The sequence below is a fragment of the Prionailurus viverrinus genome, chromosome A2 (genome assembly GCF_022837055.1).
Source record: "Prionailurus viverrinus isolate Anna chromosome A2, UM_Priviv_1.0, whole genome shotgun sequence".
Lineage (NCBI taxonomy): Eukaryota > Metazoa > Chordata > Mammalia > Carnivora > Felidae > Prionailurus > Prionailurus viverrinus.
In genome coordinates this window covers 164,994,244-165,010,618 of record NC_062562.1, presented here as the reverse complement: position 1 = coordinate 165,010,618, position 16,375 = coordinate 164,994,244, and the positions used below count along the sequence as shown (strand labels likewise).

The 16,375-nt window shown below is 44.3% G+C and overlaps 1 protein-coding gene across 3 annotated transcripts in view; it reads left to right on the top strand.

Annotated features, from left to right (window-relative positions):
* Positions 1–1,049: 1,049 nt before the first annotated feature.
* XRCC2 (X-ray repair cross complementing 2) overlaps positions 1,050–16,375 on the top strand; it is a 151,751-nt gene continuing 136,425 nt past the window's right edge. Inside the window, exons 1-3 of one of the 3 annotated variants that reach the window (XM_047850566.1) lie at positions 1,050–1,190; positions 13,091–13,183; positions 14,897–14,978. In XM_047850566.1, coding sequence (XP_047706522.1) covers positions 1,152–1,190; positions 13,091–13,183; positions 14,897–14,978 — 214 coding nt within the window. In that variant the 5' untranslated portion in view covers positions 1,050–1,151. The remainder of the gene's footprint in view (positions 1,191–13,090; positions 13,184–14,896; positions 14,979–16,375) is intronic. The other 2 variants (XM_047850567.1, XR_007150434.1) reach the window with 2 other exon arrangements.

Below are 16,375 nucleotides of genomic sequence, written 5' to 3'. Positions count from 1 at the left end.
CTGATGCAGGGTCGAACTCACAGACCGTGAGATCATGGACTGAGCCGAAGTCGGACGCCCAGTCGACTGAGCCACCCAGGTGCCCCAGTCTTATTTATTTAAACAAAAATTTTTAATGTTTTTATTTTATTTTTGAGAGACAGAGTGCAAGCAGGGGAGGGGCGGAGAGAGAGGGAGACACAGAATCCGAAGCGGGCTCCAGGCTCTGAGCTGTCAGCACAGAGCCCGAGGCTTGAACTCACAAACCGCGAGATCATGACCTGAGCTGAAGTCAGACGATTACTCACTGAGCCACCCAGGTGCCCCGCAACCAAGTTTCTTTGAAGAACAGTTTGCATTCATGCTCTTCCTTTCCTAGCTCTCATTAATTTGTTGACTCAGTACAATCTGTTCACCATAGTAATGTGGGCCAAAATTGTGCCTCAGTTTCCTCATCTGTAATACACGGGGATAATAGTAACTACCTCATTGGACTGTGTGGATTTAACTAATTATTAAATATAAAGCACTTAGGACACATACTAAGCATTGTTAACTGTTAACTGTAATGACTATTATTATAATTATTTAATTACAAAGATTCTCTCAAAGTTAGTGTACTTTTTTTTCAGAATTAACCATGAATCACATGTACAGCCAGCCAGAGTCTTTTAACCCACAAATGGACACAAAGCCCTGCCTGCTCAGTTACTGCTTTGTTTATGGGAAAGAGAGAGAGAGAGAGAGAGAGAGAAGGAAGAAGTAAAGAGAAAGAAAAAAGGAAAGAAAGAAAGGAGAAAGAAAAAGAAAGAGAGAAAGAAAGAAAGAAAGAAAGAAAGAAAGAAAGAAAGAAAGAAAGAAAGAAAGAGAAAGAAAGAACATGCTGCCAGTTTCACCCACTAAAGAGGAACTGAAGTTGATGAGAAGAAAAAACCGCCAGCCGCCTCCCGGTCTCCTTGGAGACGCGGTCTGAAACCACCTGAGCGGGGGACGCCCGTAAGCCTTACTGCGCATGCCCACCGCCTTCCCGGCGGAGGGCGGGTGCAGTGCGCATGCCCGCGTCCGGGTCAGCGGGTCAGCGCGTCTGACTGGCTGCGGGGCCGCAGGGACTCGCGGTAAATGGCGCTGGTGGCGCGAAAGTTGAGTGTCGGGTGCGCGGAGCTTTCGGGGCGATGTGTAGCGACTTCCACAGGGCTGAGTCTGGGACGCAGGTGAGAGGCACCGGGATGGGAAACGAGAGAGCCGTGAACCAGGGCCGCGGGCGGGCGAGGGAGGCGGCGCGGGCGTCCTGGCCCGGGGTGGGGGTGGCGGGGAGGGAGAGCCGCGCTAGACTCCGGCCCTGGGGCCGCCCCCGCCCACCCTTGCCCTTGGAGCCGGGCCCCAGGGCCTGGGAGTCCCGCGAGCGGACCCGGAGGAGGACACCCCCGCCCCGCGTGCACGGATAGGTGTGAATGCTTGGTCTCCGCCCGGCAGCTTGCCGGTCCGCACCTGTCGCACGTTCGCTGCGCTGGGAGGTGGCGAGCCGGGAGGGGGAGGCTAGGAGGGCTTGCCGCCTTGGAGCAGTTATGGACGTTTCTCTAGGACAGGCGGCTTTTTCTGGAGGTTGCTTCACCTCGCTCCCTAGTCTCTGCGTCTCTGCCTCTGGCTTCCATCCCTCGCTGCCCCATTTTGCAGTTCCAGCCTGAGTACCTCCGCACCCGCGCCAGCCATTTGATGCCCTGCAAGAATGGCCTCAGGAATTGCACCGAGAAGTATCAGGGGCTTACTGTGTGTCAACCGCTGGTCAGGGCCTCCGAGTAAGAAACAAAAGAAACCACTTCTGCCGTTGAACTAGCGAGAGAGGCCGACTTAAAAAGAAACAATTGCAGTACGTGCGGTAAAGCGTGCTAATAGAAGGGCAGGCATCGCGGAAGACCAGTCCAGGAGGAGGAGATGACTGGGCTTTTAGGAACCATGTGAAGTTGGTTTGGCAAGAGGGGGTGGCATTCGGAGCAGAGACTAGCTGTGACGTGGGTTGTGCGTTAAGTTAAGCAAGCGCACGGCTCACTTGCGGGGACTGCGGGTAGTGGCGTGTGGTTGTATCGCTGCTGCGGGAGAACAGGGTTGGAAAGTAAGCCCTGAGACGGAGACAGGTGGATCACAGGTTAGGGAGAGAAGCAGTACCCTCAGGTGAAGGGCCCCGTAGTGTGTAGGCTTTTCAGGCCAGTGGGGGCTCGCAGTCGCAACTACTCCGCCCTGCAGTTCTAATGTGAAGGTTTCCATGGAGACGTACACACATTTGCTTGGCTGTGTTCCAATAAAACTTACCTGTCAACTTTCGGATCGGCCTGCTGGGCCCTACTTTGCTGATCCCCGCTGCGCAAGAGTGGAGCCGCTGCTTGTATAAGAACCACTACCGTTAGAGCCTATTTTTTAAAAATGTTGGGGCGCCTGGGTGGCTCAGTCGGTTGGGCAGCCGACTTCGGCTCAGGTCATGATCTCGCGGTCCGTGAGTTCGAGCCCCGCGTCGGGCTCCGTGCTGACAGCTCAGAGCCCGGAGCCTGTTTCGGATTCTGTGTCTCCCTCTCTCTCTGACCCTCCCCCGTTCATGCTGTCTCTCCCTGTCTCAAAAATAAATAAACGTTAAAAAAAAGAAATTAAAAAAAAATGTTATCTATTTGAGAGAGAGAGAGAGAGAGAGAGAGAGAGAGAGAGAGAGACAGCAAGCCTGAGCAGAGGAGGGGCAGGAAGAGAGAGACTCCCAAGCAGACTCTGTGCTGCCAGCACAGAGCCCGAAATGGGGTTCCATCTCAGGAACTGAGATCATGACCTGACCCGAAATCAAGAGTCAGACGCTTAACTGACTGAGCCACCCAGGTGCCCCCAAACCTTACTTATTTTAAATGATCATTTGAAACCAGGGTTGAACTCAGATGACTTTTGCCATGAGAACAAGCCTAGTATCCAAAAAATGGGAGGCCTGCCATGTCTGTATGGAGGTCGTGAGCCAGGTTGCCTGGCACCTGTTACTTTGTGGAGTAGGAAGGGGTAGAGGGGAGAGTGGGGAGCTAGGCAGCAGGTGCTACTTGATTCTTTTTCCTTTTTGTTCACAACACCAGCTAAGTGAGTCTCTTTTCCTTTAAGCGTTTTTGGGCACTCTGTGGCCAGTGCTTAATTTATTTGAGCACTGTTTTCTCCCTTTGCACTTTAGTCTGCGGTACTTTATGGATTCCACTCACAGGCGTTGCGTTGAGGAAGATCTCTGAAGTCACAAGCCATCCCAAGAAACTGAAGCACTACTTTAAAATTTTATTTATTTATTTATTCATTTATTTTTTTGCTTAAGATGTTTATTGATTTACTTTGAGAGAGCGCGCACACAAGTGGGGGAAGGACAGAGAGAGAGAGAGAGAGGGAGAGGGAGAATCCCAAGCAGGCTCCACGTTGTCAGCACGGAACCCAACGTGGGGCTCGATCTCAAACTGTGAAATCATGACCTGAGCCAAAATCAAGAGTCGGACTGAGCCAGCGACTGACTGACTGAGCCACCGGGCGTCCCATACTTTAAAATTTTAATTCACTACAATTACAACTTTAAAAAATAGCCAACCATTCCCACATTTTGTGAGTAGTAGGGAAAAGACGTTTCATACAGGGTCTTCCAAGAAAATAAAGTTGCAAAAAATATTTTAACAGATTCTAGAGATGGAATTAATAGTGGGCCAGATGGTGTGAATGGAAAACTTATAATGAACCCTTGATTTATTTTTTGTTCGGTTTTATTTATTTAAGTAATCTCTGCACCTAACGTGGGGCTCGTATTCAAGCACCTGAGTTCAACAGTTGCATGCTCTTCTGAATGAGCCAACCAGGCGCCCCACTGAACCCTTGATTTAAGGACAAAGCATTTGACTACAATGTAAAAGAAAATAATTCATTTTTTACCTTGCCTACTGTTAGTCTTTATTCTTTTACCCTGTTTATTCTTTTTTTTTTTTAATGGTTGGTTTTTTTTTTTTTTTGGAGGGAAAGAGTGCGCATATGTGAGCGACCAACCTTGAGGTCATGACCTGAGCCAGAATCAAGAGTCTCAACCGACTCAATCAAGGGTCAACCGACTGAGCCACCCAGGCTCCCCCTACCCTGTTTATTCTTCTTAACACTTACACACCTGACATTTTATATTGATTTAAGGGTCATGAGAACAGACTTTGTTGTCTGTTGAGTTTACTCCTTTAGTCCCAGTGTTTGAAACCATATTTAGCCCAGAGTAGGCACTCAGCAATTGTTGCTTCGGTGGATAAATTTCCTATCTTTCTCCTCTTCCCTCTCCCCTCTTTCTGCCTTGCTTCTTCATGTGTCATTGAGAAAAAAAATTTCACAGGAGCTCCCTTATTCTTTCCTGTTGTCTTTTCATTACTGATTTCTAGTTTCCTTCCATCATTGTCAGCGAACATACTCTGTACGATTTCAGTTCTTTTAAATTGGTTGAGGTTTGTTTTATGGTCCAGGCTGTGATCTGTCTTGGTGAATGTTCCATGGGCCCTTGAAAAAAAAATGTATGTTCTGCTATTGTTGGGTGGAACGTTCTATTTATATGAGGTAGATCTTGTATTGTTCAGATCTTCTATCCGTGCTGATTTTCTAAGTTTATCAGTTGCTGAGAGGGGACTGTTGAAGCCCCAACTGTAATTGTGGGTTTGTCAGTTTCTCTTTTCATCTACATTAGTTTTGTTTCGTGTATTTTGAGATTCTGGTAGACATGTACACATTTAGGATCATAATGTCTTCCTGGGCGATCAAGCCTTCTATTCATCCTGCAATTTACCTCTATCTCTAATAATTTTCTTCATTCTGAAGTCTATTTATCAGTTATTAATGTAGCAATCCCTGCTTATTCATGAAGTCTGTCTTGATCATCTATGTACTATTTCTCTGAATTCCCTCCTTAAAATAAAAAATATTTCTGCTTCTAAGAAAGTGCAACTTCTGCACTTAGGTTACAGATTCCTTCCATCCCATTCCTCCTCAGGGACCTCACTGCTGCAGAGGTTCCCACTCTTGTGGTGGTTTTTCTGTCTTCTGGATTTTTAATCTTCTTCTCCACCAATCATTTCCATCAGCATCCTAACATAAAACATTAACAACAAAGCAGAAAACCTCCCTAGATGTTCATGCCCCAGCCAGCCCCAGCCAGCCCCATCCCACCCCAGCCCCCTCAGCACGGCAAAGAGTTTGTGCTCTGTGTCTGTACTTCCTTATCTCCCATTCACTCTTTAGCCCACCGATCAGGCTTCTGTCTCCCAGTGTACCACTGAAGGTTATCAGGCCAACTGTTTTGGCAAATGCTCATTTCTGAGTGCTCTCTCCTTTTAAACTGAAGTATAGGAACACAGCAGAATGGCTGCTACCAATCGACAAGCTGTCGGGAGGGATGAAGGAGATGATCCATGCCTTTCTAGTACCTGCTCTTAACCCATTAGGAAATCTCTCCTTCCTTGGGGAAGAGAACGAGGAGGTGGGAGAATATGCCAGAAGCGTTTCTCCAGCAGAGTTCCTCACATGCAAGGTGAGGATAGTATTCTGCCAACATTAAGCTCCCATAATTTTGATTCTGTTTTCTTTCTGGGACCTTCATATATTTGATTTTTTTATCTAAATGACAATTTGAAGCAGTTTGGCATAACTTCCTGATGAGGTCTGAAGAATGCACTTAATGGAATTACTAATTTGTGGAATGTCATAAATTTAAAATTTAGTTCTTACAAATCAGCTAGAGGTTAATGCTGCTTACACAACTGTCAGAATGGCTAAAGTCAACAACACAGGAAATAAAGGGGGCTGGGGAGGGTGTGGAGAAAGGGGGACCCTTACGCACTGTGGATGGGGAATGCGAACTGTGGGAAACAGTATGGAGGTTCCTCAAAAACTTAAAAATATAACTGCCTTATGATCTAGCAGTAGCACTACTGGGTATTTTCCCAAAGAATACAAGAACGCTAATTCAAAGAGATACATGCACCCCTATGTTTACAGCAGCATTGTTTACGATACCCAAGACCGAAGCGGCCCAGGTGTGTGCTGACTGAGGAGTGGATAAAGAATGTGTGTGCACACAATGGCATGTTATTCAGCCATAAAGAATGGAATCTTGCCATTTGCAACAACATGGATGGAGCTTGAGAGTATAACGCTAAGCTAAATAAGAGAAAGAAATACTGTGTGATTTCACTCACATGTGCAATTTAAGAAGCAAAACAAATGAGCAAAGGAAAACTAGAGACAAACCAAGAAACAGACTCTTAACTGCAGACAACAAATTTCCGGTTACCAGAGAGGAGGTGGGGGGGTGACACAGGTGATGGGGGGATCAGGGAGTGCACTTGTCCTGGTGAGCACAGGGTGATGTATAGAAGTGTTGAATTACTATATTGTACACCTGAAACTAGTATGATGCTGTGTGTTAACTAACTGGAATTAAAAACTCAGGAAGAAAAAAGAGGGCGCTTGGGTGGCTCAGTCGGTTAAGCTTTTGACTCTGGCTCAGGTCATGATCTTGTGGTTCATGAGTTTGAGCTGTCAGCATAGAGCCCCTTTCGGATCCTCTGTCCCTGCACTCTCTGCTCCGCCCCAAAAGAAACATTAAAAAAATATATATTTAAAAAGAAAAAAAAAAGCTTAAATTCTCAGGCGTATATATAGAAAATTTTGCTTGACTTTATTTTTCCTTTTCTTATAGGATAATTGCTTTTAAAAAATATCAATTAGAACAGCACCAGCTCTTCATGGAATATACTTAGAAATGATGGGACTTAACAATATAGTAAATTATTCAGCAGTTGTCTTTGCCGTATAATTTAGACAAAAGCTGGATTAAAGAGCCAGGCCTCGTACTCTGCCCTGAAGGACCGTTGAATTTTCAAAGTGGCGACAGAGTCTCGTTTCACCTGGGAAAAGAAATTGGTCCTCTAATTTGTGGGATGGCGTAATGGCCCAGTTTTGCATCCATCACATGCATGTTCACGTTGCTGCTTTCCGTTGCTTCCTTATTCCAACTCCTCTCTTACTTTCGCTATGTTATAAACATTTTTGCCTGAATTTCCTCTACGTGTAAGTAGTAAAACTAAGGATTGTATTCAGTTTTTAGGTAGAAGTCTAGGCCTGTTATGGAGCAGGGGTGGGAATATTTGGAACCAAATATTTGGAATATTTGGTTTAGAATGATTACTTCTTTAGGTAGCCTTTTTTTAAAAATTTTCTGATGTTTATTCATTTTTAGAGAGAGAGAGAGAGAGAGAGAGAGAGAGACACGGAACATGAGTGGGGGAGGGGCAGAGAGAGGGAGACAGAATCTGAAGCAGGCTCCAGGCTCCGAGCCGTCCAGGAACTGTGAGATCATGACCTGCCAAGGACGCTTAACTGACTGAGCCACCCAGGCGCCCTTTAGGTAGCCTTTTATACTTAACTGGTTTGAAACCCTACTGCAGACATTTAATTAGAAAAGGTCAGGGGAAATGAGCCTTTATCTAAATGCTTCTTACATGTATGGATTTACCTTCACGTCATTCATTTCTGGTTACTTTGATCTTAAGTTGTTCTTTCAGCTCTTTTATTATTTTTTTAATGTTTGTTTATTTTAAAGAGAGAGATAAGAATGCAAGCAAGGAACAGTCAGAGAGGGAGACAATTCGAAGCAGGTTCCAGGCTCTGAGCTGTTAGCACAGAGCCTGATGCTGGGCTCAAAGTCGGGAACTGTGAGGTCATGACCTGAAGGAGCCAAACCCACTCAGCCAACTGAGGCACCCAGGCACCCCAATTCTTTCTGCTCTTTAAACACATCTGTATGGGGGGCACCTGGGTGACTCAGTTGGTTAAGCATCCAGCTCTTAGTTTCAGCTCAGATCATGATCTTGAGGCTCGTGAGTTTGAGCCCTGCATTGGGCCCTGCCCTGACAGTGCAGAGCCTGCTTGGGATTCTCTCACTGTCCCTCCCTCTCTGCCCCTCCCTGCTCGCTCTCTCGCACTCTCTCTCTCTCTGTCTAAAATAAATAAAAACTTTAAAGAAATAAAATAAAAACATCTATATGGTAGGTATTCTGCTTATCAGGTATTGAAGATTCTAGGTTCCGATGAGTGTGTCTGAAATGGACTTTGGTTAGTATGAAGAGCTTTGATGATAGGCATAGAATACTCATGGACTTTGGTAGAAGTTTATAGACAGTCCTAATACAAAAATGGAAATAGTTTATGAGGCTTACGGGCGCCTTGGGTGTCTCGGTCAGTTAAGCATCTGACTCTGGATTTCTTTGGCTCAGGTCATGATCTCAAAAGCCCCACGTAGGGCTTCACCGGGCTTAGGATTCTCTCCCTCTCTCTCTTCGGCCTTCCAGCATGTGCTCTCGTGTTCTCTCTGTGTCTTTAAAAATAAACATTAAACAATTAAAAAAAAATAGTTTGAGGTTATTTACACTCCGTCCTTCCCAAGCCTGCCTACCTATACCTTTTTCACCTTTAATTTAATAGGCAACTACTGAGTTTCTGCTGAACATAAAGCATTTGGACTACGTGGTGAGCCGAAATAGATTCTTTTCCTCTTGAGCTTTTATATCCAGATGAGGGAGGCAGGCTGGTAATGTTTCATAGAAGGAAGCGGCCTTGAAGAATGTGTATTATTTTCGCCTGTTCAGTAGTCTAGGCTTTAGAAATTTAATTGGGAGAATAGGGCAAGGACATTCCATTCAGAAAGACAAAAAAAAAACAAACAAAAACATTTCTGTATCAATGTACATTTTGCATTTAAGAGAACTATAAATAAATCTCTCATTCAACATTAAAGTTGCCTCCCACACAAGAAAACCGGCCAGAAGACTGAAGAAAAAGGCTGACAAGTCCAGCTTGTTGTGAAATGGCTTGTTTAGGGGACTTACTGACGCCGCCCTTCTCGGGCACAAGAGGAGTGACTCTCCGGCAAAGTCACCTCCCTTAAGACTTGCTTTTCTAGCCCTAGAGGTTGGGAGTCCTGCTGAGGGACCACCCAAGAGGAGAATGTTTAATGTATGTGTTATAGATCTCCAGGGCAAATGGAGGAAGTTATGCCCCAAGGGTGTACTGAAGGGTGTGGTTAAACAAAAGGAAAGAATGTTGGGAGGGTGCTGTGCTCCGGGAGGTTCCAGGTCGCTGACTGGTCCTCAGGGTGATTTCTCCAAGATGGCTGGTTAGTCTGGTTCAAACACCTTTGAGGCGCCCTGCATTTCTCTTGTAGCACCTACAGTACTTTATGGCACTTTTCAACGTTTATTTATTTTTGGGACAGAGACAGAGCATGAACAGGTGAGGGGCAGAGAGAGAGGGAGACACAGAATCGGAAACAGGCTCCAGGCTCTGAGCCATCAGCCCAGAGCCTGACGCGGGGCTCGAACTCCCGGACCGCGAGATCGTGACCTGGCTGAAGTCGGACGCTTAACCAACTGCGCCACCCAGGCGCCCCTTTATGGCACTTTTGTAACCTTTTGACTTTCTCCTATTAAGTTCTTTGAAGACAGGAACTGTGTCTGCTACGGCTTTGTGTCCCCAACACCTTACTCAGTTCCTGGGACACACTTGACTTGGCTGAGATGTTTACCAATGGGTACAATTGAGTACTGTGCCCCTTGCAGGCTCGGTACTTCTTATGGTAATAATGCTGCTGTTGAAAGCATTTAGGGCTCCTTGTTAGCGTCGGAGGGAGGGAGTACGGACGGAGATGGCTTACAGAGGCCAGGTGATTGCCTAGACGGGGTCTCCGACTGGTTTGATCTGCCTAGTAGGTCCAAAAAGTATTTCATCTCTGTACTCAGATTTTATTAGACTCCGCGATACTGACTCTGAGGCGCTGTAGCACACAATTCCAGGCTTTGGGAGCCAAAAAGTCTCTTAAATCTTGGCTCTGGCAAATACTGGTTTTCTCATCTGAAAAATAGAATGATAACAAACAGAGGTAATGTAACAAAAGAGATAATGTATATAAATTATGTACTACTGATACCACAGTAAGCACAGATAGTAGCCATTATTGGTTAACTATTGTTACGATAATAAAACCTGGCGTATATTGATTTACAAACCAAATGTCAAATCTGTCAATTAACAATATTAGTCAAACTGCCAGATAGATTCAAATTGTTGTGTCCACCGTGCATTCTTTCCCAAATAGGAAATTAGGCCTCGGTAAGATTGCTGAGGGAATCAAGAGAAATAGTTGAATTATCTTCATGGCTCCCATCACCACGCTCTGATCGCCCAGTGTGTTAATCTTCCCTGAAAGGATTGAAGTGTCATTTCTAGCAGGACTTACTTGCGTTCCCTTTACCCTGGACACTTACACTCTTTTTTGCCCTTCTGAATACCTTGCTTCTTTCTAACTCCTTAACTCTGGACATCGTTAATTTTGATTTTATAATGGATTTATATCAGTTTGTAGGGTGTTTTCTGCCTAGGTTTGGATGATGTCTCGTCCCATAAAATGGTTTCTATAAATTGTTAATATTATTTGTATTTGTATTGCATTTATTTATAAGGGTAAATCTATTTCCAAGTTCTGAGCGGTAATTTCCCTATACTCTGCTTTGGCATTGTAAAACATTATTTTGAATATTTTTGATAGTGGAAAGTTTTCATCTTTGAACATGAATTTGATTTTTAAAAAATTTGTAATGTCTATTTTTGAGAGAGAGAGAGAGAGAGAGAGAGAGAGAGAGAGAGTGTGTGTGTGTGTGTGTGTGTGTGTGTGTGTGTGTGAGCGGGGGAGGGGCAGAGAGAAAGGGAGACACAGAATCAGAAGCAGGCTCCGGGCTCCCGATTGAGCAGCAAAGAGCCCGAGGCGGGGCTTGAACTCACAAACCGGTGAGATCATGACCTGAGCTGGAGTCAGCCACTTAACCGACTGAGCCACCCAGGCGCCCCGAAAAAATGAATTTTATTTTTTAATAACAGTGGAAATCAGATGCAAACTGGCTAATGTAGCCAATTTGGTAAGAGGGGTAATACCATCTTTGCCCATGAGTCATGCCAATATAAAGCTTTCTTGAATACTTTCGTACAAGGAATTCTCAGAGGGGAGAACTCTGAAATATTTTAAGCAATGATAATAAGTAAATATTCTCTGCATAACTTCCTAAGTTAATCCTTCTGATGAGCATGTTAGTCATTTGTATACATACAGTTGTTTTATGTGTTCCATATTGTCCATGAAAGTTTCTCTTATTCTATTTTTTTTTTTTTTAATGTTTATTCTTGAGAGAAAGTGTGAGCAGGGCAGGGACAGAGAGACAGAGGGAGACACAGAAACCCAAGCAGGTTCCAGGCTCTGAGCTGTGAGCACAGAGCCTTATGCAGGGCTCCAACTCAAGAACTGCGAGATCATGATCTGAGCCGAAGTCGGATGCTTAACCCACTGAGCCACCCAGTTGCCCCATTTCTGTCTTACTCTTCAGGCAGGGCTCTCAGTTTTCTAACTCAGTGGTTCTCATACTTTTTGGTTTTAGGAGTGCATTGCACATTTAAAAATCACCAAGGATTGGGGTCCCTGGGTTGCTCAGTTAACATGTCTGACTTCCACCCAGGTCATGATCTCACGGTTCATGAGTTCAAGTCCTGAGTCTGTCTCTGCTGTCAGCAAGGAGCCTGAAATGTGGTGAGGAGTGATGGTATTTTATGTGTCTGTAAATCTCTTTAATGTCTGGCTTAATGAAAGTTAAACGGATTTTCATCTCTTCTGCATCCAGTCTGTTACTGTGTGTTCGGTTAAAGTACATGATGACTGGGCTCTCACAGGTTCATAGTTGGAAAAAGGAGGAGTATTTGAAGGTCTTTCCAGATAATTATGGATTTTCTTCTTTGATGCCAAAGTACCAAAACTTGACCAGTAGTAGTTTCTTAAAAGTTCACTGCAACATAGAATATAAAATGTGTATTAGGGAATTCTTCATACATTAAAACCATTGATTGGCCTTATACTCGGAGTGAATCTTTTACCCAGAAATGATTTGACATCATGCCCTGGTCATTTGGAAATAACCGCTTCAGTGGATTACACGGACCTTTCAAGGACTGATGTGTTGAATGATTGTTTTAAAAACCACATTGAAACACTGGTGACTTCAAAAAGGACCGTAAGTGTTGGGAAGCCAGCTGTCACGGTCATGGTGGTGGATAAGTTTTCCAAAATTTAAATTTTATCATTGGCAACAAATACTGTCAGCTTTCTTAAGGCGACTGGCTTCCTTTCTAATGTCTGCCAAGTACCGAAGTCTGTATAATCATAGTTTGTCTTTTCTTCCTTTCAAATACAAGGGTAGTCTATGAAAAAAGCATCCAACTCAAATAATTCACACAAGTAAGTGATTTTTCTAGAGAAAAAAACGATTGTATTTCAGTTTGGAGCAGAAGTCCTTTATCTGTGTGTGAAGCCGGGCCTTTGCTGCAGACACAAACCGCAAAGTCTCGGGCCCCTGAGACTGCGCCCGCCCTGACATGACTTGCAGGTTTGGGGTTCCCCAAGACCACCTTTAGGTGTAGCAGCTCGCTGGAAGGACTCAGAACTCACTGAGAGCTGTTACATTCATGGTTATGGATTACTGCAGGGAAAGGATGCAGATTTGAAAGCAACCCAGGGAGATGTCACGGATCAAAGTCTAGGGGAATTCCTGATGCACACCCTCCCGGTTGTCCTCTCCTCGTGCGCTTGCGGCCAGTGCCTAGTCCTCCCAGCAACATGTGTGACCGTCTGGGGCTCTCTCCCTAGATGCAGGCGAGCAGCTGACCTCACTCTCCAGCCCCTCTGATACCAGAGTCAAGTTGACCCAAAGCCCCACCCTAAGTCACACTTTGAGACTATCTGATGGGGCATAAGGCCCGAGGTAAAGATGCTTCTATCTGGAAGGATATTCCTAGAGGCTTAGGGATGACCTCCCAGGAGCCAAGGGCAAAGTCCAGACCTCTCTTTGGTCAAGGTTAAGTTCTTTACTGCTAGTGTGCCGCCCCTGTCATCACAATAATTTTTAAAGTACCCAGGGGTCATGATTTAATGGAACTAACACTTTTTGCCGCCTCATCAAAGGCATTCTCATGTAAAACTAGTGTTGCTTGTTTTGAGGGTTTTTCCTGTGAGTGGTTGGACAGCAGAGTCTCAGCGGCCAGGCTGTCTTCTCCATCCCTGCCGTCTGCATCTTACCTGCTATGGTGCACGGTATGTAAGAGAAACTCAGGAAGTGGCTGCCGAATTAACATAGAGAACGCTTTGCTTGGTGAAGAGTGAATGCTTTTGTTGCCATTTGTGATCTGCTCTTTTTTGTCTTTTGTTGTATGGAAGATTCGTCAAATCTGTGCTGATTCCTTAGAAACTCGAGAATCCACTTTGATTACATTTCCCTCTTTGGCATTTAACCCAGTCACAGTTCTGCTTGCCGTCTTCCTAACTACTTGGTGTGGGCACACCTCCTCCAGATGAGTGTGACAGACTCCAGCCTTCTCCAGAGCTGCTTTTACTCTCAAATCCATCCCTTGTAGCCACCAGGATAATCTGTTTGAAGTGCAGATGATGATAGCTGGGACCCACACGGTGCTTCCTCTATGCCAAGCACTTTTTTTTTTTTTTTTTTGGTAACACCCTGACTCCTCAACAACCTTGGCTGGGAGGTAGCTGTTACCACTTTCCTGATGAGAAGGCCCAGGCCCAGAGAAAGGGGCCAACAGGTCTGGTTCTGAAGTCCCAACTGTTCTAGAATGCTTCTCACTGCGCAGCTTAAAATCCCTTGCTCTTGTCTCAAAACCAGAGAACGGGCTCCTAAACATGGCATCTGCGGCCTTCTGTGATCTGACTTTTGCTCCTTTAGGACTTTGTTAATCTCCTGTCTGTTTCATGTTACCAGCTACAAGCTGTAGCGGTCCCACATCTGTGTACAGTTCACCTATCAGCAGAGTGTTCCTTATCGCCTCTGTGCCTCTGCACCCTGGCTGATGCACTTGCGCTCGGTACCTGCCTGAGCTCTCTTCACCTAATGAATTCAGGCGGGAGCTCCTCAAGTGCGTTTTTTCTCACTTTCGCCTTTGTCCCCTCCTCCACTAGACGAGGAATTGGCAGTATCTTGGGCAGACACATTAAAAGCTGGTATCTGTCTAACGCGTGTGGTAAGTTTACTGAGAAAGGAAATTATGACACGTAAGAAAGGTAAATACTTGGCAGTTAGCAGTTGGTCCTATATCCCAAATTATACTGGCGGCTCCTTTGAAGACAGGGCCTCGTTTTATACCATCCGATATTTGGTACATAAAAAATGAAGTGTTTTCGGAGCACCTGGGTGGCCCAGTCGGTTAAATGTCCAGCTCTTGATTTCGGCCCAGGTCATGATCTCACGGTTCCTGGGATGGAGCCCTGAGCCTCCTTGGGATTTTCTGTCTCCCCCGTCTCTCCCTTACTTGTGCACGCACGCTTGCTCTCTCTCTCTTTCCCAAAATAAATAAATAAAGTTAAAAAATGAATTATTTTCTGAGTAAATGACACAATTTTTCTCCTAAATTGTATTTGCTATTTTTTTTTTTTTTAATTTTTTTTTTTTTTAACGTTTATTTTTGAGACAGAGAGAGAGAGAACACGAACGGGGGGAGGGTCAGAGAGAGGGAGACACAGAATCCGAAACAGGCTCCAGGCTCTGAGCTGTCAGCACAGAGCCCGATGCGGGGCTCGAACTCACGGACCGCGAGATCATGACCTGAGCTGAAGTCGGCCGCTTAACTGACTGAGCCACCCAGGCGCCCCTGTATTTGCTATTTCATAATTTCCTTTAAATCCTCAAAATTAAGTGAGTTTTTTATAGACTTTTGGGAAATTATATAATGTAGATTTCTAGGATTTTATATTTTTAGATAATGAGTTTTCTTTCTCTTTTTTTTCTTTTGCAAGCTCCTTGCCCGACTTGAAGGTAGAAGTGCCTTGAAAGAAATAGAACCGTATCTATTTGCTGATGAAGATTCATCTGTCCATGGTAAAAACAATCTCAAACCAAAATAGTGGCATAAATTGTCTTCTAAAACGTGTATTTTCCCCACATATGTTCATTTTTGCATACATACCCCTAGCAAGTGGATATATGGATTAAACCGTAAAATTAAAAAGTGAGAATTAGATCACGACAGAACACTTTCAAGTCTTTGTTATCTGTGTCAGAGATAACAGACACATCTTGACTCATCTTTGGTAAATCTTGAGAATCAGTATTGAGCTCTCTTATCCCGACACACATTATTTGTGGGAGTTTTGTTATTATTGTATTTTTTAATTCTTTAGAACTTTGAGAATCACAGGAAAGTCCTTCGGTACCCCAATGTCTGGTGATATTTCTACAGAAGGGAAAAGACGTACCCACTCTTCCCACAGCACGTCTACACTAGGGACACTTAGAAAAAAGGTTCTGTGCTTGGGTCGTTTTTCTCTTTTAATGTACGAGCTTTGTAGAGCTATAATTCACCCATTTAAGTGTAGAACTTAATGATTTGTTGTATTCTAGTATTCAATTATGTACCTGTGACCACACTTGATTTTAGATTATTTTCATCACCCCAGAAAGAAACCCATGCCTATTGAGCAGTCACTGCCCACCTCCTCCCATGTCCCTCAGCCCTAGGCAACATTTTTGGACTCCTTTTGGACTCTAGGTTAGCCCTTTCTGTATATTTCATATAATGGAATTATACAGTATGTGTCCTTTTGTGAATGGCTTTGTCACTTGGCATCATCTTTCCAGGTTGTGTCATAGTGTGGCATGTGTCAGTAGTTCTGTTTACTGTTGAGTAATATCCTGTTGTGTGGGGTATGCCACGTTTTGTGTATCCGTTCGTCAGCTGATGGACATTTGGGTCGTTTCTGCTTTTTGCTCTTATGCATAATGCTGCTGTGATTATTTGTGTACAGGTTTTTCTGTGGATATATGTTTTCAGTTCTCATGGATAATACCTACCGGAAGGATTGTTAGGTTCATGTGGCAACTTTTTGTGGAACTGCCAGGCTGTCTCCCAAAGCAGCTGCCACCAGTGGTGAAGTTTAGAATAGTTCCAGTTTTCCCACATCCTGCAAACAAAGGTTATTATTCTCTGTGTTTTTAGTTATAACCTTCCTAGTGAGTATGAAATGATATCTCGTTGTGATTTTGATTTACATTCCTGACAGCTAGTGACATTAAGCCTCTTTGCATGTGCTAATTGGCAATTTGTATGTGTAATTTGGAGAAATGTCATATCTTTTGCCCATTAAAACAATGGGTTGTGTTTTTATTATTGACTTATATAAAAAGTTGATCTTGATGGTGTCCATTGAAGCACAAAGTTATTAATTTTGGTGAAGTCCAGTTTATTTATTTTATCTTTTCTTGCTCATGCTTTTGGT